Source organism: Suricata suricatta, chromosome 2, assembly GCF_006229205.1.
Source record: "Suricata suricatta isolate VVHF042 chromosome 2, meerkat_22Aug2017_6uvM2_HiC, whole genome shotgun sequence".
NCBI lineage: Eukaryota > Metazoa > Chordata > Mammalia > Carnivora > Herpestidae > Suricata > Suricata suricatta.
In genome coordinates, this window is record NC_043701.1 from 99,557,210 (window position 1) to 99,582,757 (window position 25,548).

The 25,548-nt window shown below is 36.7% G+C and overlaps 1 protein-coding gene across 2 annotated transcripts in view; it reads left to right on the top strand.

Moving 5' to 3' along the window:
• The window catches only part of ZPBP (zona pellucida binding protein), a 105,654-nt gene that overhangs the window by 57,462 nt on the left and 22,644 nt on the right, over positions 1 to 25,548 (top strand). For both annotated transcript variants that reach the window (XM_029930605.1, XM_029930615.1), the window contains one exon: positions 16,122 to 16,299. In XM_029930605.1, the coding sequence (XP_029786465.1) occupies positions 16,122 to 16,299 (178 nt within the window). The remainder of the gene's footprint in view (positions 1 to 16,121; positions 16,300 to 25,548) is intronic.

Genomic DNA, 25,548 nt, shown 5'->3' on the forward strand with positions numbered 1-25,548 from the left:
TTTTCTCTTTTTTCTTGACTCATTCATGGTAGGTTGTATGTTGCTGTATATTTATCCATTTCTTTTAGGTGTCCAATTTATTGGTGTATAATTGTTCATAATAGCTTCTTATGTTTTGTATTTCTGTGGTATCATATGTAATGTCTTCATTTTCATTTCTGACTTTCTATGTTGGAATCTGCTCTCTTCTTGGTGAGTGTAGGTAAAAGTCCATATTGATTGTTTTTTTTTTATACAAGTTATTTTTTTAACATATGCAGTTATTTTCCATCATTTACAATACAGTAGTTACAATGATACTCCAAACAGAAAAGCAAAGTAAAAAATCAAAACCCCCACTTCTGTTTCATGTAATTAGACTTATACAGAAATTAGAAGGTTAGGTACCAACTAGTTAATCACCTTTTTAAATTGCTTTTTGTTGATTTCTTAATTGTCTTTCTGGAGTCTTTCATTTATTTTCCTCTGATTTTTATTATGTTCTTCTACTTTCTTCCTTCCTTTGGGCTTTGTTTCTTCTTTTCTAGTTCCTTGAGGTGTAAAGTCAGGTGGTTTGAGATATTTCTTGTTTCTTACCCTAGGCATTTATCACTATAAACTTCCCTCATAGACCTGCTTTTGCTGCATTCTTAAGTCTTAGTATGTTACATTTCAATTTCCATTTGGTTTATGGTTGTTTTTAACTTTTCTTTTGATTACTTGTTTGACCTTTCGATTGTTTAGTAACGTGTTGTTTAACCTTCCTGTATTTGTTAGTTTTCCAGATTTCTTCTTGTGATAGACATCTTGTTCATTCCATAGTGGTTGGAAAAGATGATTAGAGTAATCATAAGATTTCAGTCTTCTTAAATTTATTCAGATTTCTTTTGTGGCCTAACATATGATATGTTCTGGAGAATGAGTCATGTTCATTTGAGAAGAAAGTATATTATTCTGCAGCTAGTTGGTGGAATGTATTTTATATGTCTTAAGTTTATCTGGTCTATTTTGTCTGTTTTCCTTATTGATTTTTGTAATTCCTTTTTTCCTTTTTCTCTTGCTCACTTTTTTTTTGTGATTTTAACGTCTTCTATCATGTTATTTTTAAAACTTATGTGTGTATATATTGTGAGAGTGTTAGTGGAGGAGGGACACAGAGACTGGGAGAAAAAGAATCTTTAGCAAGCTCCATTCCAGCATGGATCCTGACCCAGGGCTCACTCTTACGCCGTGAGATGATGATCTGAGCTGAATCAAGGGTCAGATTGACTGAAGACACCCAGGTGCTCCTGTAATGTTATATGTAGATTTCTTTCTCTTGTGTGTACTTACTGTACGTTTTTGCTTTGCTTTTCAGATGATTACATAGAACATCTTATAACATCTCATCTTAAGCTGATAACTTAAGTTCACATGCATTTTGGGGGCACCAGGTGGCTCGGTTTGTTGAACATCTGACTCTTGGTTTCGGCTCAGGTCATGATCTTGTGGTTCTGAGTTTGAGCCCCACATTGGGCTCTGGGGTGACAGCAGGGAGCTTGCTTGAGATTCTCTCTCTGTCCTCTCTCTTTGCTCCTGCCCTGCTCACGCTCTCTTTCTCTCAAACTTAAACAATTTTTTAAATTGAAGAATGTTCACACGCATTCTGAAATTCTGTATTTTTACTTCTTTTAATGTTTTATGTTTTTATGTCTCTGTTTAAATCTTTTTTTAAAATGTTTACTTATTTTGGGGAGAGGGAGCGAGCAGGGGAGGGGGCAGGGGAGGGAAAGAGAGAGAATCCCAAGTAGTCTCCACATTACCAGTGCAGAGCCCTACGTGGGGCTTGAACTCATCAACTGTGAGATCATGACCTGAGCTGAAATCAGGAGTCATAGATGCTCAACTGACTGTGCCACCCAGGTGCCCTTCTATTTAAATCTTACCTTGTGTATGTATTAACCAATTACTGTACTTACGATTATAGTTATTTTTTACTACTTTTCGTCTTTTGTTCTTCATACTGTTAAAATTAAAGCTTTTGTAAACTTTGTGTACAAGGTTTTATGGGAAAATAAATGACCATTTTAGAGGACGGATTCTGGGTGATATTACAGTTAATTTTACATTCCCATCAATGGTGTGTGAGCTGTCTGGGGTCTCTGTGTTCTGACCCGCATGTGGTGGTGTAGAACTGTTGTTTCCTGTCTCCCCCTTGGAAGTTATTTAGCAGTATTCCAGGATGGTTTGCATCTGCCTTTCCCCAGTCTCTAATGGTGTTGACCCTTTTTTGTCATGCCTATTCGCCACCAGCACGTCCTTTTTGATGAAATACCTGCTCCTCCTTTTCTGACCCAGTTGTTTGCTTTTCTACTGCTGAGGGAAGAGGGTTCTTCATATATTCTAGATGCAGTCTTTTCCTGATATGTTGTTTGTAAATATTTTCTCCTAGACTTTAGCTTCTCTTTTCTTCCCTTTCACATGGGTCTTTAAGGAAGAGAGTGCATCATTTTTATGAGCTCAAGTGTATCAGTTTTTCCTTTTATGAGTTGTGCTTTTTTGGGTCAAATATATGAGCTCTGCATAGTCCTATAGTCTGAAGATTTTCCTCCCTTAAAAAAATTTTTTTTTGCATTTTCTATTGTATCTGTGATCATTTTCAGTTCGTTTTTGCTTTATGCATGAGATTTAGGGGAAGGCTATTTTTGTTGTTACTGTTTTACCTCTGGATGTCACATTTCTCCATCATTTGTTAAAAATTCTGTCTTTTCTCCACTGAATAAGTTTAGTGCCTTTGTTAAACCACAGTTGAGAATATTTGTGTGGCTTTCTTTCTGGGTTCTTTATTATTTTCCCTTCTTTGTGTTTATGCCTCCCTCAAAACCTCACTATAGTTAATGATGGGCAGTTACTCACTTTTCAAGAGTATTTTCAAGAGTGTTTTCACTGTATTAGGATTCGTGCACCATTAAATAAATACATTTTAGAATATGTTTGTGTATATGTACAAAAGCTTTTGGGATTTGTGTAGGAATTCTGTTCATCAGTCCTGCACAGGCACACCTCATTGTATTGCATTTTGCTTTATGGCGCTTCACAGATATTGCATTTTTTTAGAAATTGAAGGTTCCAGACTTCAGGGGAAGAAGCCACTGTAGGAACAGCCGAGAACTGGAATCTGAAGTAGAGCCTGAAGACGGAACTGCTGCGTCTTGTGATACAACTTGAACGAATGAGGATTTGCTTCTCAGGGAGGAGCAAAAAAGTGGTTTCTTGTGATGGAACCCCTCCTGGTGAAGATGCTATGAAGACTGTGGGAAAGACAACAAAGGATTCAGAACATTCCATCAGCTTAGCTGGTAAAGCAGCAGCGGTCACGTTTGAGAGGATTGATTCCAATTTTGAAGGAGATTATGTGGGTATATGCTATCAAACAACAGAGAAATCACTCACGAAAGTAAGAGTCATTCGATGTAGCAAAGTGCATTGTCTGATTTTAAGACATTGCCATGGCCACCCCATCCTTCAGCCGCCACCTTGATCAGTGAGCAGCCGCCAGCCTCGGAGCAGGACCCTCCCTGGCAGAAAGTACGACTTCCTGATAGCTTAGTGAAGGCTAGCATTTCTTAGCAGAAGAGTCATTTTGAATTAAGATACGTACATTTGTTTTTCAGACATAAAGCTATTACACACTTAATAGACTACAGTATTGTGTAAATATAATTTTTGTATGCCCAGGAAAAACAAAACTTCATTTGACTCATTTTATTGTGATACCCACTTTATTGTAGTGGTCTTGGAGCCAAACCCACAGTGTCTCCAAGGTGTGCCTTTGTGTAAGCTTGGCAGTAACTTGCACTTTTACTATGCTCATTCTACCAATCCATGAATCTGGTATGTCTCTACATCTTTTTAAGTCTATTTTTAAATTCATCTTTCTGTAATTTTTAGCATACATAACCTGCTAGCATAACCTCTGTTTTGGGGCATATGGGGGGCTCAGTTGGTTGAGTGTCTGATTCTTGATTTTGACTCAGGTCATGATCTCATGGTTCTTGGGATAGAGCCCCACATCGGGCTCTGTGCTGACAGTGTAGAGCCTGCTTTGGATGCTCTCTCTCCTCTCTCTCTCTCTCTCAAAGTAAATAAATAAACTTAAAAAAATAAAGAAAATACTACATTTTAATTTTGGTTTCTTTATGTTCACTGTTCATGCCTAGTAATGCATTTTATCAGTGTGTTGGTCTTGTTTCTGAGGTACTTGCTGAATTTAGATATTAGTTCTAGGAGATCTTTTGTATTGTGGACTGTTTTATATTCCTTGAGGTTTCCTTTGCTGACAATCATGTCATCTCCAGTTTTATTTTTTTCCTTTCCAGTCTGTACGTTTGCCTCTTTATTGATTTCTTTTTTTTTTTTTTGACTTCTTGAAGGGGCTGAAGCATTCAGTGCTTTATGAGTTTGAATGTGAGTAGTGAGAGTCGACATCCTTTCCTTTTTCTGAGCTTATGGAAAAAGCATTCATCCTTTCAGCTTGAAGTACGATGTTCCTTGTAGGCGTTTTGTAGATGCTTTTTGTAAATGATATTGAAACTGTACTCCTGTAGTCTTAATTTGGTAAAATTTTTCCTAACAGTAGGTATTGGATATTGTCCAAGATTTTTCTGAGTTGTTACAATCGCCCGATTTTTCTTTTTTTACTTGTGGATAGGTGGATTACAAATGATGGGTTTTAGAGTATTGAGGCAACCTTGTATTTGGAATAAATCACACATGGTAATGCTGTGTAATGTTTTATACATGGTTGGATTTAGTTGGTTAATATTGTATTGAAAATTTTTGCATATAAATTCATGAGAGATATTAGTCCCTTGTTTTTCTTTAATTTATTTTTAAATGTTTGTTTATTTTTAAGAGAGAGAGAGGCAGACTGAAAATGGGGGAGGGGCAGAGAGGGAGAGATGGAATCAGAAGCAGGCTTTAAATGCTGAGCTGTCAGAATAGATTGTGACCCGGGGGCTCGAACCCATGAACTGTGAGATCGTGACCTGAGCCAAAGTCAGATGTTTAACTGACTGAGCCACCCAGGTGCCCTCCCCCCATTGTTTTTCATTAATACAGGCTCTGTCTGGTTTTGGTATTTAGGCAATAATAGCTTCATGAAATAAGTGGAAAGTTTTACCTTCTGTTAGTGGAAGAGATTATTTAAATTTGGAATTAATTTTTGAAATGTTTGATGGAATTTTGTGAAACCTGGATATTAATATTTAGGGAGCTTTTTCTTATATATTTAGTTTCTTTAATAGTTATAGAGCTATTCCGATAATTGTTTTTATTATAGTTGAATTTTTATAGTTTGTAGTGTTTGAAGAATAAATACATTTCTAAGTTGTCCTTTGCTTGAGCATAGAGTTGGGTGAAATTTTCTTCTGTTAATGACCTTTAATGCCTCTTAGTGCTACTCTCCACTTCATTGCTGACATTTCGGTTGGGTCTTCTCTGTTATTTTTGTCACTCACGCTAGACCTTTATTAATTTTATTGATCCCTATGAAGAATCAGCTTTTTGTGACATTGACTTTATTGTTTCCCTGTTTTCAATTTCATTAAATTTTGCTTCCACCTTTTATTTCCTTTTTGCTGTTTGCTTCCTTCCTTGTCTTACTCTCCTTGTCACTCTCCTTGTAGCTTCTTGAGACAGGTTACTTATATTCTTCTGTCTTATCTCATAGAAAGGTTTGTGCTGTAGATTTCCATCTCAGCTTGACTTTAGCTCTGTCTCATGTACTTTGATATGTCATTGATTGTATTTTATTCTTCCAGGTTTTTATTTACATTCCAGTTAGTTAACATACAGTGTGGTATCAGTTTCAGGTGTAGAATTCAGTAATTCATCACTTCCATACAACACCTAGTGCTCATCACAAGTGCCCTCCTTAATCCCCATCCCCCATTTCCCTACCCCATCCCCTCTGATGACCAGCAGCTTGTTCTCCGTGGTTAATAGTCTGTTTCCTGCTTTGCCTTTCTCTCTTTTTTCCCCTTATGTTCATTTGTTTTGTTTCTTAAAATTTGCAAGTGAGTGAAATCATATGGTTTTTGTCTTTCTGACTGATTTTGCTTAACATAATACCTTCTGGGTCCATCCACGTCACTGCAAATGGCAAGATTTCATTCTTTTTTATGCCTGAGTAATATTCCATTCCTTCTCTCTCCCTCTAAATATATATATGTGTATATATATATATATATACACATATATATATATATTTGTGTGTGTATAGATGTGTGTGTGTGTATATATATATATACACATGATGTTTTCTTTATATTTGGCTATTGTAGATGATGGTGCTATAAACACTGGAGTACATATATTCCTTCAAGTCAGTATTTTTGTATCCTTTCACTATTTGCAGATTACACTCAAAAGACTCTTCCAAAAAATTGCTAGAACTGATATACGAATTCATTAAAGTTGTAGGGTACAAAGTCAGCATCCAAAAATATGTAATATTTTTATACACAAATAATGAAACAGCAGAAAGAGAAATCAAGGAATCAATTCATTTATAATTGTACCAAAACCTTTAAGATATCTAGGAATAAACCTAATCAAAGAGGTAAAAGATCTGTACTCTTGAAAACTATAAAATACTGATGAAAGAAATTGAAGAAGACACAAAGAAATGGAAAAACATTCATTACATGTTCATGAATTGGAAGAACAAGCATTGTTAAAATGCCTAGACTACCCAAAGCAATCTATTCATTTAATGTGATCCTTATCAAAATACCACAAACATTTTCATAGAGCTAGATCAAATAATTCTAAAATTTATATGGAACCACAAAGACCCTGAATACCCAAAGCAATCTTGAAAAAGCAAAGCAAAGCTGGAGGCATCACAATTACAGACTTCAGGTTACATTACAAAGCTGTAGTGATCAAAACAATATGGTACTGTCACAAAAATAGATCCATAGATCACTGGAACATAATAGAAAACCCAAAATGGACCCACAACTGTATGGTCAATTAATCTTTGACAAAGCAGGAAAGAATATCCAATGGGAAAAAGGCAGTCTCTTCAACAAATGACATTGGGAAAACTGGACAGCATCATGCAAAAGAATGAACCTGGATCACTTTCTTACACCATACACAAAAGTAAATTCCAAATGATGAAAGACCTAAATATGAGTATGAAGCCATAATAGTTTTTAAAGAAAACATAAGCAGTAACTTCTCTGACATAGGCTATAGCAGCATATTACTAGCTATCTCTCCTGAGGTAGGAAAACAAAAGCAAAGATAAACTATTGGGACTACATCAAAATAAAAAGCTTCTGCACAATGAAGCAGTCAACAAAACTAAAAGGCAATCCACAGAATGGGAGAAAATATTTGCAAATGACATATCTGATAAAGGATTAGTATCCAAAATATCTAAGGAACTTACCAAACTCAACACCAAACAACAAATAATCCAATTAAAAATGGGCCAAGACATGAGCAGACATTTTTCCAAAGAAGACATCCAGATGGCCAACAGACACATGAAAAGATTCTCAATATCACTCATCATCGGGGAAATATTTTGCAAATCAAAACCACAGTGAGATACCACCTCATACCTGTCAGAATGGCTAAAATGGACAAAGAAACAAATGTTGGCAAGACTGTGGAGAAAGGGAAGCCTCTTGCACTGTTGGTGGGAATGCAAACTGGTGCAGCCACTCAGGAAGACAGTGTGGAGGTTCCTCAAAAAGTTAAAAATAGAACTACCCTATGATCCAGCAGTCACACTACTGGTTACTTACTCAAAGGATGTCACTGATTTCAATTCCTTGTTGAGCTTTGTTAGATGGTTCAAAACATAGTCTATCTTGGTAAATGTTGTGTAAGTACTTGAAAAAAAAAGTGCATTGTTCTTGTTGGGTGGCTTTTTTGTATGTAGATGATTATATCATGTTAGGTGACAGCATTGTTTATATCTTTTCACAGTCTTGCTGGTTTTCTGTGCAGTATTTCTACCAGTTGGTAGTGGGGCGTGTTAACTCCCCATTTCCCTTTCTCCAGGTCCTGGCAGCCATTATTAAACTTTCTGTTCCTTTGAGTTTAACTCTTCTACATACTGCATATAAGTTCAGTAATATAGTTATTTTTGTAATTGGCTTATTTCACTTAGCATAATGTTCTCAAGATTTATCCGTATCTTACCATGTCTTAGAAGTTTCTTTTAAAGGTCAAATGACATTCCATTGTAAGTTTATGCCAAATTTTGTTTCTTCATTTATCCATCGCTAGACATACAGGTTACTTTCACTTTTTGGTTCTTATAAATAATGTATCTGAAAACATGAGTGTTTATGGAATGTTTTATATATATATTTGTTAAATTTATTTAGTGTATAGTGTTATTCAAGTCTGATGGTTCCTTATTGAGTGTATATCTAAATATTCTATCCATTATTGAAATTGAGTATTGAACTTTTCTAATATTATGTATTGATGTCATGTTTTTCTTCAGTTCTGTCAGTATTTTCTTTATATGTTTATATAAACACACATGTTTGATGCACATATATTTATAATTATTATATCATCTTTTTGAATTTACTCTTTAATCATTATATATGACCTCCTTTGTATTTTATTTTATGATAGTTTGTTTTATTATGCAAAGAGGATTTTTCTCCAGATGTCAAGTACAACATCCTTCCTGTCTAGTTTTCATCTGCAGATCTCTTTTCATCCTCCACTTTCAGCCTGTGAATTCCCTTAAATATAAAGTCACTTCCTTGTACACAACATAGAGTTGGAGCTTGTTTTATCCACAAAGCCACTCTGATTTTTGATGAGGGGGTTTAATCTGTTTATATTTAAAGTAATTATTGTTAGGTAAGGGTTTACTATTTCCAGTTGTTAATTGTTTTTGGTCTGCTCTGTAGTTCGTTACTCTCTTCCTCTGTTGTTCTCTTCCTTTGTTATTTGCTGAATTTTTTTGTATTGACATGCTTTGGCTTTTTTATTTAGATATTTCCTTTGTGGTTGTCATGAAGCTTATATATAGATTTTATATTTATAACAGGCTGTTTTAAGTGGGTAACTTAACTGCTTATGAAAATATATTTTTATCCCCCCCTCCAGACACTTTGTTATTGGTGTCACAATTTACATCTTTTGTATAGTACATCCATGAACAGATTTTTGTAGTTACATTTATTGTTAATACTTATGTCTTTAACTTTTTTACCAGCTTCAAATACGGTTTGTGTGTCACCGTTACAGTATTACATTATTCTGTATTTGCATATGTATTTACATTTACCAGTGAGGTTTACACTTTTCATTCTTTTTGTTGTGGTCTAGCATCCTCTTACTCCATCTTGAGGAACTCCCTTTAACACTTCTTCCAACGCAGAACTCTCACTGAGATGCTGGGGCTTCTGGTGGTGTCGAGGTCATTCAGTTTGTTTGAAAGTTCTCCTCTCTCCTTCGTTATTAAACGTCAGTCTTTTTCTTCGTACACTTTGAATATATTACTACACACTTTTCTGGCCTGCAAAGTTTCTGTTGAGAAATCCACTGATGGTATCGTCAGGTGTGTTTAGGGGGTACCCCTTATTTGATTCGTTGTTTTTCTCCAGCTGGTTTCATAATTCAGTCTTGTGAACTTTGACAATTTAGTTAAAATATGTCTTGGTGTCCTTGGTGGTACTGATTAGTACAACCCATTTGGGATTCGTAAGCTTCATGACTCTGAATGTCTGTTTCTCTCTCCAGATTTAGGAAGTTCTTTGGTATTATTTCTTTAAATTAGCTTTCTAATTTCTTTGTGTTTCTCTTATACTTATGAGATCTCCATAATCCATATATTAGTTTAGTTGGTGATGTGTTGAGTCTTGTGGGTTTTCTTTACTTTTTCTTTTATTTTCTCAGACTGGATAATTTCAGATGATCTGTCTGTGAGTTTGCTGATTTTGTTTGTTTTTTTCTATTTTGTCAGGTCTGCCTTTGAAGCTCTCTATTGAATTTTTCAGTTCAAGCATTGTATTCTTCATACCAAAATTTCTTTTTGGTTCTTTTTTATGGCTGCTTTTTAAAATTTCTTTTTTATGGTTTCTGTCTCTTTGTTTATGTATTCTTTTCCTGATTTTGTGTGTTATCTCTCAGTGTGGTAGCTTACTGAGCTTCTCTAAATGTATTTTGAATACTCTGTGAGGCAGGTCATAAATCTTCATATCTTTGTAGTCAACTATTGGAGCGTTGTTGTTGTTCCTTTATGGCATCCTATTTCCCTGAGGATTTGTGATCCTAATAGCCTTGGTTGGTGTCTGCCCATTTAAAGAAATGGCCACTTCCTCCAATCTTTATGGTCTTGCTTTAGGAGGGAATGACCTGATGAGAGATCTTGTGGGGTGGGGTGGGGAGAGGAATCTCAGATCTTTTCAGTGGATGCACCTGCTGAATTCCCCTAGCTCTCTCTCTCAGGGGAGAGGTATTAGAATTGTATTCCTTCTCTCAATCCCACAGAGCCATGCTGGGTGCTGAGAACCACGTCAGGTGTTTGAGGCAACTCAGTCCTTTTCCCTCAGGTGATGCCCTGAAATGCCAGGGCCTTGTGTGTCAGTGCCACTTCTTCTCCTACCAGAAGAAACATTTTATGATTTTTTTGCTCCTGTATAGCCTGTGAAGTCATGCCAGCTGCCCAAAGTGTCACCTTTCTTTCTCTTTTGCCTAAAGCAGCCCACTTACATTCTTGGCCAATGAGTGCAGGTGCCATTTCTCTCCCTCTTTGTTGAAGAGAATTTCTGGTTTGTATATCTTCTCCAAATTTTGCAGAGTGAAACTTGTTACTGAATTTCACACTGGTTGCTTAGCTCTGTGTGCCATCTGTTGGAGTTCATGGTGCCCTGGCTCGATCCTATGAGACACCATCCCTTTTCCTTGTTCTTAGCTTTGCCTAGTTGGTCCAGCCTTGCTGATTTTGTCTGACTTCTGGCTGCAGACAGAGATGTGGACCTCCAGGAGCAGGCCTCATGGGCAGTGCCGCGCAAGGCTGGGAAGCCAGACCTTCACATGGCACTGTCTCTCCCCCATGGGATAAGTTGTGGGCCCGAGGGATCTTTTTAGGTTTCGAGTTTTGCTGGCCCAGGGGAGCAGTGATGTGGTCAATGTGAAACTGTTATTCCAGCCATTTTCAGTGTATTTGACCTTGGGTTTTGTGGTCCCTGGGGATGCTGGAACATTTCAACTATATTGTAGAGTTCTTACAAAGTGTTTTCATCCATGATGACTGTCCAAACAGTGTTTCTGTGTAGGGTGAAAACTGGGACCTCCTGTTCTGCCATCCTACTGGTGTCTTTCTTTTGGGGTTCAAATTAACAACCTAGTCAACAATCTTTTAAGTCCAGTTAACAATCTCTGCCTTTTAATCGGAATATTTACATCAGTTATATTTAATTTAATTATGTTTGTGTTTAAATACAGCACCCTTGTATTTGGAGGAGGGTGGGTTCCGTCTGTTCTTTGTAACCTTTTCCCTTTAATTCTGCTTTCTTATGGTTGATTGTGCCTTGTGTCTTGTAAAAAAAAATTCTGTTTCATATTCTGCCTTGTCCATTGCTTCATTATTTTCAAATAAAGCGACTGGTTTATGGGGATTGGTTTTATCATTCCCCTACATATCATTTACACTGGTTTTCTATTCTTTAGGTTTTGTTCCTTCCCTATATATATTTTTTGGATTTATTAAACATTCTTTTTTAACTGTGTCTTTCCTCTGTTATTTGGATCTTATTCTTTTCTTACTCTTTTTGTGGGTTTGCTTCAGATTTTAAGATGTATTCTTGATAGCAGAACCAAAAGTTACTTATTTTAGTTTCCAAATAAGTACAAGAGACATAAAGACCTATAACTCTGATGACCTGATCATTTTTATGGTTTTTTAAAACAGTATTTTAGTTCTTTTAAAAGTTTTTTTCTATTTATTATTAATACTATTTCATAATTTCAATGTCTGTTTACATATGCCCACAGTTTTATCCATTTCTTTGCTTTCTTTTCCTTCTTGCATCTCAGTCCATCCTTCTGATGTCATTTTTTTCTTCCAGAATTTATTGTTCCACTGAGATCTGAGGATCCATTGCCATCATCAGTTCTGGAAATGTTTCTGCTGGAATAACTTTGAAAATTACCTTTTGCCCCATTTGTTTCTCTAGAAGCTCTATTTTAATATGTTTTAGATGATCTCATTGATTTCTCCATATTTCTGCTGCTGTCTTACCTTTTTCTTTTTTATGTTCTATATTCTGAGTAATCTCAGATATTTATTGGGTTACATTATTTTGCCTCCCCCTGGGCCTAATCTGATGTTCAGTCTGTCCTTTGAGTTTTTATTTCACTCCATTTTGCAAGCCATTTATCATTTGTAGTTTAGGGAAGTCGTTTTACAAATGTACTTTACCTTTTTTTATGGTAAACATTTACTTTTTCATGTTTTCATATCAGTTTTGTGTCTTTATTTTGAGCATACTATATATTATTTTTATATCTTAGGTAACTGAAATTCTATTGTGTGAATTTCTTGATGTTCTAATTTGGCGGTTTGCTGTTTCTTCTTTTGCTTCTCATTTCGTCCTTTTTCGTATAGTTCTGGTGGATGAAGTCGTGTTTATCAGCCTTTATTTCAGATAGTCCCTATGTCTGAGTTGTGAGTAAGCTTCTGCAGGATTCCTGGGTTTGCTTCTGCCTGACTCTCAGGGTTGTTCTCAAAAAAAAGCTGCATTTTATGTTAACTTCTAGCTCAGGGATCTTATACCACACAGGAAATGCAATAAAAACCCAAACCCCCTTGAACACAAACCCTTGTGTAGGGATTCCCAGGGGAGATTTTGCTTTCCCCCATTCCCTCCCCTCTATAGTCCCCTTCCAACCCCCTTCCCTCCCTCAGCTTTGATAGAGAGAAGCTTTCTTGTTATTTCCCTGTTGCGATTGAATGTTTCTCTTGGTTCATTTTTTTACAGAGTTTTATGTTTTTAACAGGTTTAAAAGGCTTTTCCCCCTATCTCTTTAGGCTGGTAAATTAAAATGCTCTGGAGTACTCAGACTGGCATGAAATGAGTCCAGAATTTAGCTACTGGTTACATTTGTAGTTTTCCCCTCATTTTTGGCCTCCCTGTCTGTCTCTTCCTATCCTCCTCCTTTTTTTATTTTCTCTCATTGTTGAAATACGTTCAGTTAGGTGATTTTTAGCAGGAGGATTTTTCAAGATATCTAGTGTTCCATATAGTTGAAAATGCAAATTGTTTCTTGTAGTTCTTTGGGGGGCGGGGAGTGGAGAGTGCAGGTTGCGGGGGGGACAGAGAGTGGGAGGGAGATAGAGGATCCCAAGCCAACTCTGCTGACAGTTTGGCAGCAGGGAGTCAGGCACTTGGTCCACTGAACTGCCCAGGTGCCCTAGTGTCTTGTATTTTGAAACATCATTTCCATACTCCCACTGCCTGTAACTTGCTTTTTTCAATTAGAAATATACTACTTCAAAAATTCTTAATATGACCACTTAAATCTCTAATAATTCCAAAACACAAATTGGTTTGCCTTTAAGCTTTCTTCTTAAGAGCCTAGTTTCCTGGAGCAAGTTTAATCCCTTTGGCACAACCAGCACTTCAGTGACGTCGCTGAGTGGAGAGTGGGTTCTTTGGTCTTTGGCTGCAGCCTTGAAGTCTCCCCACCCTGCGAAGCTAACCTTTTCTGTTCCGACGTGCAGGGATCTAGGGTGCCTCTCAGGAATGGATTCCAGCGTCCGTGGAACTCAAACTGTAGTATAACCTTTACTTTCCTCCTCTTGCTTTTTGTCCTGCTTTGAGACTGAGCTTTACCCCTGAGTTCTGTGCCCACCTCACTGCCGTGTACACGGTATCCGTGTTACAGTGTTCCTGCTGTGAGGATGCTTTGTGTTTCTGTTTAATCATTTTCTATAGTTCTCCACTGGGACCTCCTTTTAGGAGACAAGATATCCTTTCTCTCACTTGCTCCCTGAGCACCAGTATCTCTGATCTTTTTTGTGCAAATTTCCAGTTCTGTCCATTTCATCCAAGATAACGTTAAACTTCTGTCTTCTTTTTTGTTTCTTAATTCCACCCCCACTTGATGACCATAGTTATTTTTCCACAGAGATTTCCAAATATAGGTGTTAACCAAGGGTTTCTGGAGGACTTGAACTTACAGGTATAATATCTTAACACCTGGTAGATATTAGTTCTCCCCTAGTAGGTACTGCAGCTCCAGCTGGACTCTGGTCTTCAGTAACGTGTGATATGTGTTACCCATTACAGAACTCCCACGATGTTAAGTAGTTACGCCTTCTAGGCTTGCTGGGCTAATGCAGTGCTTAATGTATTAAGCAAATATTAAATACTTCCCAGTAACCTTTATTCACTGCCTAACTTGGTTGGCATGGTCAGTGGAGCAGACTGTGGTATTTAATATAAGCTGTTCAACTTCTGCCTGTCAAAGTTCATACACTTGACAGGCTGTTCATTGTTGAGAGAGTAATGAATTCTCAGTCCAGCCCTGTAATTAATGACCAGTCAATGTAGAACATAGTCCTTCCATATATGCTTAATGATTCTTTAAAGGTTCTTGAGGGTGGAGGAAGGAGGAGAGCAGGGATTGGGAAGTCTGGTGTTTATTCAGTAACATGAATTCTTTATGTCTTAGACCAGATGATTAATTTATAGAGTTTCTATCATTATGATTTCTTCTTATATCATCCACACTGATCCAAAAAGTTTTATGTTAAAATTCATAATCCTTACCCGCTCAGAGAATTTGTCAATTTCACCCTTTGGTACAAATAATTAACCCCACATCAACTGTCAACCTAGTTAGTTTAAAAAATTTAATTAATGATTCAAACCAGTTTTTGCCTTTTTATTTTCTTTTATCAAATAAGAGATCTATCCTTATTCTTTTTAGAGGGAAAATAGGAAATAGGAATCTAATTTATCTGATGATTTTTGTCCCTATCACGTTTTCCCATGTTTAGTTGCATTGATTTTTTTTAAAGTATTATTAGGAAGCTGAGTGATTATGATTGTGCTCCTGTACCTTTTAATTATGGTCTGGCATTTAAATATGACTAATTAGATACCAGACTTATATCTAATTAATTCTTAAGTACTTCCTTACCCAAACTTTGTTTCACCAAATAAACCATAACAGATTTACCAAAGTTGATCAAAAGCAAAAGCAAACCATTTAAACTATAGAAAGCTGTTAAGTAATTGACTAATAGAATAAGAATATTTGCCTTAAATGCAGTATGCATTGGTATAATTATTAGAATAAATTTTCATGCAAGGAATGCAATTTGCAAGAAATGTGAAGAAATCAGTAAGTTGAGGTACACCTTTAGTGGTTAGAGATCAACATGAGTCCATTCATTCATGCTCCTGACCAGATTAGTAGTTACGAGTGAGAGCTGTAAAATTGGGAGCTACCAGGCTCATAGAGGGTTTGAACTCATAGCCCTACCTCATGCTTTAACACTGAAAAGCACAAAAGCCCCTTGTTAATTTTAAGAGTCACACCGGAATAATTATTACAGGAGGAAAGGAAATTAATTATAGATCAGAATGATGCCTTAATTATTTTGTTCATTTAATTTTGGGAGCACAGAGGTGGAAATTTTAACATTTGCTATATTTCCTCTTGATTTTAATCCTAATCCTTCTTTGTGGAAAGAATGGACGGTATTCCTTTTTAAGGGATATGCTTTTTAAAGATTCTTGAAGTACATTTTTAAGCACATTAATTGTTGGAGTACATTTCTTAGAGTATGTTTAATTTCAAAGAGCTGTTTTGATTGTGCTCATATGCCCATCCATATATTATTCAAAATCCAAAGGGACCAAAATGATGGTTGTATATCCAAATGGTTTCTTTGTAGCTGTCCTTGAAGTCTATTTGGAAATTTAATGTCTATAGGTGACATTTTTGAATTTTTATATATTATTTATGTCCTATGAATGCGAGAACGAATAAGGACCGCAAGAATTTGTTTTCATTGCTTGTAAATAAATAAGCACCCTTATTTGTACTAAAATTACACTTATTTCTGATAATAATTTTCTCATGTTGTATTTCAATTTTAGGCTAAAAATCTTATAGAGAGATTTTTTAATCAACAAGTAGAAGTTCTAGGCAGACGCGCAGAGCCACTGCCGGAGATATACTATATTGAAGGTACTCTTCAAATGGTATGGATTAATCGCTGCTTTCCAGGGTATGGAATGAATACCCTGAAACATCCAAAATGTCCTGAATGCTGTGGTATGTAATGAATTATAATCTCATGGTTTATATTTATGAAAACTCCCTTCTTTTCCTGATGCCTAAGTGAATGCCTAATATTTCTTATTACTATCATTTAGATATTTCTTTAGTTGATTTTAAACAGTGTGTTTGAAAAGACTATGTGGACTTGAAGACCCAAAAGAAAAAAGGCTGGCTTAACTTGGGCCTCGTATTAACATTCTAGCAAAGAGGGGTTGGGGCATTAGGCAGTTGTCTGGGAGGGACTTATGGGTACTAGGCGTGAGTCATTACCTACCCTAGAAAGAGCCAAATGATATATTTGTTAGAATCGGTTATTGATGAGTTTACTTTTGCACAGTCCAGACTAGCTATATTTTTACCTTCTCTTTTTTGCAATAAGTATGTGAATTGTTTTCTTACCAGTTGTTTTTTTCTGACTTTTGATCCGAGCTTTAAGGGATCTGAGCTACCTGGCTTTCATCTGTCTTCTTCATATTAAAGAAGAGAGTTCTATAGAGGCTGTTTAGAATGAGTTAATTCATGGATTCAGAGTCTTTGAATATCTCTTTTCAAAAGTTGAATGCGGCAATTAATCTTCAGTTTTAAAAGGCTTTCTAATATCAACATCAGTAAATTAGTACCATTTTCATTCAGTCTTCTCTGATTGTTCTTTTGTACTCTCTATCTTAAGTTAGATAGAATCCTTCTCATATAATAGAGCACTTAATTTTCTTTTTGCTTTGCTTTATTTAATTGGCTAGATATTACTTTTCATTTTTTTTTCTGTTTAGTCTTTGGTTAAGGATATGAAATTTGACAAAATGTACTTGAAAAATTATTTTAGGAAACATGTCACAGATTTAACAAATAAGACACATATGCCAACTTTGTAACTATTTTGATAATATGTGATACGTATATCACTTTAGAGCACAGACAATGGTGAAGAAAGCCTGGAACTGCCAAACAGTGAAGCCAGAACCTGGTAGTTTAGCTACCTTTTAAATGCATTTATATTTTCACTTTGTAAAGACCTAAGATAAACTGAAAAGCTTAAATATTTGCATGTCATTAATTCCAAGAATTTTGAAATAGTTAAGCATGGCTTTTTCTGGTGAAATAATAGGGTTGAATTTTTGAGAAGCACATGAAATATGTTTGCATTTATAAAATTTTGGATAACACTACAATTGTCAGATTCTGTCATTTTACCATGTAATTATAACAGTCTGTTATGCAGCATACTATTTATCAAGTTCATTAAAGTAATTATTTTACTCCTGCCAGCAGACTCCATGGGAAGTATGTAATGAAGCTTACAAGCCTCAGAAATATTTCCTGCCTCTAGAATACTGTTTTGTTCTCCCAGACATGTGGTCTGTGCCCAGAGTTTAGAGACACAGGAAATGCTTTTGTAGAACCCTTAGGGAAGAGAATGAAAAGGAAATGATATAAAGGAAACTGAGTTACAGATAGGCTGGGTCACAGAGAATGTGATTGAGACACGGCTTTCTGGCTGATGTGAGACTTGAGGTAGGACTTGGAAGATGTGAGGGTCACAGTTACCATCCAGGCATGGGCCTGAAGGAGCATCGGGGGACGGGGAGGTCTGCATACCTGGGCTAGAGGGGTGCTATCAGGAGAGATCTGGGCTGAGCTGGGCTTGGAGAGGCCAGAGTGGAAGGGTGCACCTTTAATGTGGCAGCGGGAACCATACCTTTGAGTGGAGGCGAGAAATGAAATTTATTTTTCCAGTTTTATGGGATCATTGTCATTGCTCAGTATACTTATTATAGTGATCTGCTAAATTTCATTTTATGCCATCATATGGTAAATATTCAATTTAGAATTACCTTTGTGCAGTTATAATTTCTGTTGCACGAGTGAAACAAGACTGAGCTGCCTTAAAACAGAACTCATTAAGTACAATGTGACCAGGACATACAGTGGTTTTTGTCTATATTACACGAGGCCGTCCCGCCAGAATTTTTAGAGAGCAAATGCTGCCCAAAAAGACATTTAAATCATTCTTTGAATTGGAAGGCAGTATAAAATATACCACTAGTTACAAGACAAAATTAACATACTAAATGAGTTTAAATCCATTCGAGTGTAAAATGGAATGCTAGGGAGAAGCAAATGAAAACATATGAGATACTTTGTAAAACAACTTGTTTCAAACTGAAGAGACAGCAAGTATATGTTTAAACAAAGAAGATTGATTGGGACACGAATGTGAGAGAAATGTGTTTACTCTCTCAGCAGGCGGTTAAGTGAACAGTGGGTTTTCTTCTTTTTTGGATGTTGCACTTCACTCCTGTGCTTTTACTTCGAGATGACAGATAAAGATTGCTTACTTATAAACTAGTGCAGGCTTAACATTTCTACCTATGTTATCTTGCTCATGTCTAATTATTTAGTATTTTAAATTAATTTTCACTGTAAAATACTTCCCTCATTTCACAGTTAACATTGCCAATATTGTCATGATTTTCTCAATATTTTGATGCTGAAGAAAGATTCTTATTACATTTGTGAATTCTAGATGTCTCATATTTTCATAAATTATAAAGATAATGCGAACAAAGACCAGCTGGAATATTTTATTGTTTCCTAATATAATTTTTTTTAAACACAGATTCTGAAATTTGATTTCCTGGATGATTTCTATGGTTTATATTATTTCTGTAAAACTCTGTGTATCTTGTTTTTATCTTTTATCATTTTATTCTTATTTAATTGCCTCAAAAAATACCTGTATGTCAAATAACATTTTTTGACATAATTTCCCATTTAATCTTCTCTTTCTTCCTCTTTAAATTGTGGCAGTGGTTTTAAAACTCTGGCATGTATCAAAATTACCAAAAGAGTTTCTTAAAAATATATCGCGGTATGGGAAGCAGACGTCTCCTTCTGTTATAAGGTGATTCTGATACACATGGAACTTTGAGATTCCTGAGTATTAGCAACAGTGGAACCAGACCTTTTTAAAATGCTTGAATAGTAGCATTGATAAGGCAGTACCCAGATAAGATAACCTTCCTTCTACTGGGGAAACAGACCATTTTTCACTGACTGTTGCAGATTGAATGTATAGCTCAGTAATAGTTTATATAATATTGTTCTGTTGCTTTCTCTGAACATGAGATTTGCTGCTGGACATTCAAAGCTTTTGGGACTCCCGGGAAGACTCAAGCAAGGAACTCTTAGCTAGTGATATTATGTCTGTGAGTGGTCAGAAATAATTAGGTTCCAGGTACAGTATTTGAATATCTTGAGATGATTTTATTAATAAAGTGTACCTTATGTGCCTTTGTACTTTAATTATGCAGCACAAGTGAATTGTTTAATAGAGTTACTTTTAATAAGGTCTTTTAGACTCTAACATTTATCTTGCTCAGATATGCAACCCTGAACCTTTGTTTTAATTTTTAAGTCAAACAACCAAGACAAATCATAATAAAAAAAGCTGATATTGACAAAACAGAATTGGCCAGAAGTCTTTCTAGATACATGGGGGGTGCCACATGACAATAAAAGAATAAATCTGCCAAGAAGATATAATAATGTAATATTAATAAATTTGTGAGTATGTAATAAATAACATGATTTTAAATATGTAAGACAAAAATTGTCAGAGAAGTAATACTAGAATGCAAAACCATGTAGAAAAAAATGGACTTGGATGTAGTTAAAAAATCACAGTCATCTCCAGATGTGTTATAGACATAAATACAAAAACAAAATTGTAAATATGTTAGAATACAATGTAGAGAAATATCATCATGTCTTTAGCATCAGAAAATGAATTCCCAAAAAAGACATTAAAAAATCACCAACTTTAATAAAAAAAAGACTGATAATTTTTTCTACTAAATTAAGTACTTGTGTTTATCAAGATACTGCAAAGAGAGAAGAGATAATCCACAGAAGGGAAAACTTATTTGTAGTTGATATAACCAACAAAAGACCAGTACCCAGAACATATTAAAGAACTTATAAAAAACATTTTTCAAATATGGGAAAAGATTTGAACAAATGTATTTCATAAAAGAGTAAGTCCAGATGATGAATGGGCACATGAAAATATGTTCAAACTGTATATAATCAGGGAAATGTACATTAAAGGCAGAATAAGATCCTACTACACAACTCTGAGATTGGCAGGAAGTAAACAGTCAGGGCGTACTAGGTGTTGAAAAGGAGTGGAGGCCACGGAGCCTGAGTGAGTGGAGATGATACCACTTTGGAAAACAGTTTGGTGTTGTAGTAAATGTGCAGCGCACAAATTCTGTGACTAGCGTTTGACGCCGGGAAATTTCATCACAGCATATTTGCTAATAGTCCCAAACTAGAGACAACCCAAGTGTCCACTAATGGTAAGACGTGTGAGTAACTAGCGATCTATCCATGCAATGGAATGCTTTACAGGAATGACAGTGAATGAGTGGGGATCACGATCATATGGATGATATTATTAACAGGAATTATAGGAAAGAAGCTGAACACCACAGAACTCATGTAATGTAGATGTAGCTCAACTCTTTCATAGAGATTTATTTCTGAACGCTACAACTGTAATGCAAGCCAGGGACATGATTACCACAAAAGTGAAGAGTGTTGACTTCTGGAGGGATGGATGGGAGAGTGATTGGAGGGGGCACAGGAGGAATTTGGGGGTGATGGCAGTAGGCTGTGTTACAGCCTAAACTGTTTCTAGAGAGGTTTCTGTGGAAATATTCACTATATTGTACATTTATGTCTTTTTTTCTCTTAATGTGTTATATTTCATAATAAGATGTAAAAATATTAAAATTTTCCCCTAAAGGCACTGTGAAGAAAAAAAAATTACAAGGATTTTTTTCCTCTTATAATTCAAACTTATTTTTGTATGGTATCACTTAATTTTTGTCTTCATAAATTTACAATTCTAACAGCTAATAGTAATGGCCCAGTGGGAATAATGAAGTCATTATGACTTACTTTCTGTTAACCATTAAGCTATGAACATAGTTCTGTATGACTCTGCTGTCTTCAGACTGGTTTTATTTATTTCAGATGGCTAGCCAACAATAGCCAACAGTAGCCAACAATGTTGAAGCATTTTCTGTTAAACTTTAGATTATTTCCTATTGTTACCACTATATTAAAGGTGATTTACAATTACACTTAATCAGCTTTTATTGTTTGAGTTACTTCCTTGTATACATTTCCAGAAATGTGAGTACTGCTTTTAAAAAACGACCATTTTGACTTTGGAGATTTTCTGGTTTATTCTTTTATTACAGTTTTCAATGTTCACACTGTCTTCACCTCTCTCTCAAGAGGTGGAGTTACAGATATTCTGGGACTTCTTTAGTTGGACTGTAAGCACCACTTTTCTAAATGTAAAAAACAGGCTTCTCCAGCCGTTTAAAGCTAGGCCGTGTCCCTGCGCTCACTGCAGGCTGTGTGGGCTAATTCCCTTAAGCCGACGGGAATATGACACTTGCCACTCAAGGCCTGTTCACTAGACAGCCTCATCTCGCCTTCTCTTCCAGAGCTTCTTTCTCCCTCACTGCCTGCCTGCCTGCAGTTAAATTCTCCTTTCGGTCTTTCTCCCAAACTTATCTTCTCGTCTCTGTTCCTATTAATAGTTGTCTAATTTGAATTCCTGTGTGTGTGTGTGTGTGTGTGTGTGTGTGTGTGCGCGTGCGCACATGTGGAATGATTACATTCGCTTCCTAACTGGTGTCCCGTAGTTCCCCTGTTCAGCTGTATCTCACATAGCTTTCAGTTATACTCCTAAATTCCAAATGTAATCCCTTCAATTTTTACCTTAAAACCTTCAATAATAAAACCCTGGCTTCATGGCATAACTTGTAATACCCACTATGAATCAGTTCCTTGTTATTTTTCAGCAATTCATGAATACCTTTAGTACCTTAGGGGCATTATTTTATATTTTATTCATCCAGACATCTGTTAGAATTCAGAGATAAATACAGTGCTTATCACTAAGGGTCAGACCCTAGGGATTCAATGATGAGTGACCTGAAAAAGTTGCTTCTCTGACGTTTAAATTGTCAAACAACTCTTAAACAGAGAAGTGAGTAAAATTATACATGGTGATGGGCACAATAAAAAACATTAAAAGGGGCACCTGAATGGCTCAGTCGGTTGAGCATCTGACTTCAGCTCAGGTCATGATCTCATGGCTCGTGAGTTTGAGCCCCACGTTGGCTTCTGTGCTGACAGAGCCTGCTTTGGATTCTTTGTCTCCCTCTCTCTCTCTCTGCCCCTCCTCTGCTCCTTCTCTCTCTCTCTCAAAAATAAATTTAAAAAACAAACAAAAAAATTCCCATTAAACAAGTTAATGTGATATACTCTAGTGTATGAGTCAGGTTCAAACAGGAAACAGGGCTCACTAGAATTTTCAGTAGCATTTCATGAAAGTGCGGTTGTTGGAGGTTTGGGTGGGGGGGAAAGGGCCAGTAAGGTGCTTTGAAGCATCTAGAACTACAACACCTTGAAGCATCTACCATCCCCAGGCTGAAGGAGGACGAGGAAGGAGCGATGCAGCCTGTGAGGGCCGGAGCTGGGGAGATGGGCTGTGGAGCGCAGGCTGTGGGCCTGTGGTGAGGCAGCCACGCTGCACACCCTGCAGCAAGCCTGGGGAAGGAGTGTCCCGTCCTGCAGACCTCTAGGGAGCCCCCTCTGGCCAGACCCAAGGGGACGGAACCTGGGTGATAGGGAGTCTATCAGTGTTGGCATTGTGAAAGCATGAGGACCACAGGAGGAGTAAGGTGTGGCTCTTAGGTTTTAAGTAGGAGTATGTGGTTTAACTGAGATCTCAGTTTAATTGTTTTGTGTCCTGTGAAGTTGTGTGATTTTATTTCATATTGAATGCCCGGTTTCTCAGACCCATTTATTGAAAAGCTCATGCTCTCTCTACTAAATGCTCAGTTGAAGTATCTGATAGTTAGAGGTAGATATATTTTCTTTAAGTCCCAATATGGTGGCATTTGGTGGTGGGGCCTTATAGGAATTGATTTTTGTATATGGCGGAAAGTCAGGGTCCAGTGTCACTCACTTGCCTGTGAGGTATCCAGTTTCCCAGAACCTTTTATTTAAAAGCCCATCCTTTACACCAGGAATGGTCTTGGTTTTCTTGTTGGACATCGGTTGATCGTGTAGGGGAGGGGTTGTTTTTGGATTCTCTTCTGTTCCATTGGTCTGGATGTCTGTGTTCATGTCACACTGTTTTGATCATCAAGTGTGATTCCTCCAATTTTGTCTTTCTTTTTTAAGATTTTCTGGTCACTTGTAGATACATGAGTTTACATATGGATTCTAAGGTGGCTTTTTTTATTTCTGAAAACACATGCACACAGTTTGGGTTTTGATAAGGACTGCCTTGAATCTGTAGATTGCCTTGTGTGGCATTAATGTTCTCATCTTAATAACGGTAAGCCTTCCAATCCTTAAATACAGATGCCTTTCCAATTATTTATGTCTTCTTTATTTCTTTTTCAGCAATGTTGAAAGCAGTACTTGTCAGTGTGCAGGTCTTCTACCTCCTTGCTTAACTTTATTTATGTCCACGGAGCCCGTTGCTGTAGGCTCCAGGCCCGCGGCCCTGCTTGGCTTGGTCGGCCGCTGGGCCTGGGATGCTCTCCTGCCCGTCATTCCTCCCTTTCCTGGAGGGAGAGCACATGATTGTAGGTAAGAATACCATCCCCTGCTTGTAAACTTTGGAACTCTAATAGCTCTCTTTAATTTCATCCTGTCTGTCCCCTTTAGTCCAGGGTAGCAATGTTTCTGCTGTAAAACATTCTCAAAACCTTGCAGGAGTTCTTTGTAGGCTCTGGATACTCACACCATTAATCAGAAATCTTGTGGAGGCTCAGATCTTTCCTGAATAGCTGTGTCAATTCCACCTTGGACGGTTGAGTAGATCTGTGAGTCACATACCTTATTTCAGGAGCAGCAGTTTACCCGGCCACACCATCGCTGTCTCCAGAGCTGGCTTTCAGCTGGTGACTATCCCAATTTCAGCATCTTTTGCAATATCGGTCGGCCAGCAACCTTTCAGATGATCACATGCTGGCTCTTTCTGCCTAACCGCGCAGTCCTCCATTTCTCTCCTTCCTCCTGCATTTTACAATGAGCAGCAAGGCAGAGCCACAGGACACCTTTTCTTTAGTTTTCTTTGTTGGGAATTATTTTTTTTGTCTTTTGTTTTTTGCTGAAGGTTCAGTTTTTAAAATACATATGGCTCTGTAGGTTATTTTTTTCTTGATATCAAATTAACATTTTGATAATTTGTATCCTCAGTACCCTAGTATTGCTTTAGTGGTCCTTACCAGATTTTCACATGTTGTATTTTCATTTTCATTCACTTCAAAATGCCCATTTCTCTTTTGATTCTTCTTTAAGCTATCAGTTATTTAGAAATGTGGCATTTAATTTCTAAGTGTTAAGGCAATCTCCAGATATGTTTCTTTCATTGAAACCTAGGTTAATTCAGTTGTTGTCAGAGAACATACTTTACACAACTTGAACCCTTTATTGAAATATTTTATGGCCCAACAAATGGTTTATCTTGGTAAATGTTCCATTTGTACTTCAAGAGAGTGCGTATTTTTCCCCTCATTGGATAGAATGTTCTTCTGTAAATATCAAATAGGTCAGTTTCGTTGTCCATATTATTTGAATCTCCTATATCTTCCCTGATTTTCTGTCTGCATTTTATTCTATTATTTAGAAAGAGGTTTTTATTTACCTTTCTTACTAAAGTGATTGAATTGTCTATTTTTAGTTCATTCGGTTTTTTTTCTTTGTTTCTTTTGAACTAATTCTATTTTTGCATAAATGGTTAAGGTTATCATATCCTTCTGTTTATGGCAAGACCCTTACCATTATGAAGGGTCCTTCATCCCTTGTAATGGTCTGTCCTCTAACTTTGCCTAATGTTAATATTGCCAAATAAGTGACAATGATTTCTCTTTGTTAGCGTTGATATGATTTATCAGTCAGGGTTCTACCAGAGAAATTGAATCAATAAGATATATATGGATATTTAAAGATTGTGAGAAATTGGCTTATGTGGTTTTGATAGCTGGTTAATTTAAAGCCCACAGAGAGGGTCCTCAGGGAAGTTACACGAAGCTCTCGTGGCCACACGATTCAGCTGGACGTTCACAGGCAGAATCTCTTCCGACTCAAGGGAGCCTCAGTTCTGCTCTTAGGCCTGTTAACTGAGTGGATCAGTCCCTCCAGGGT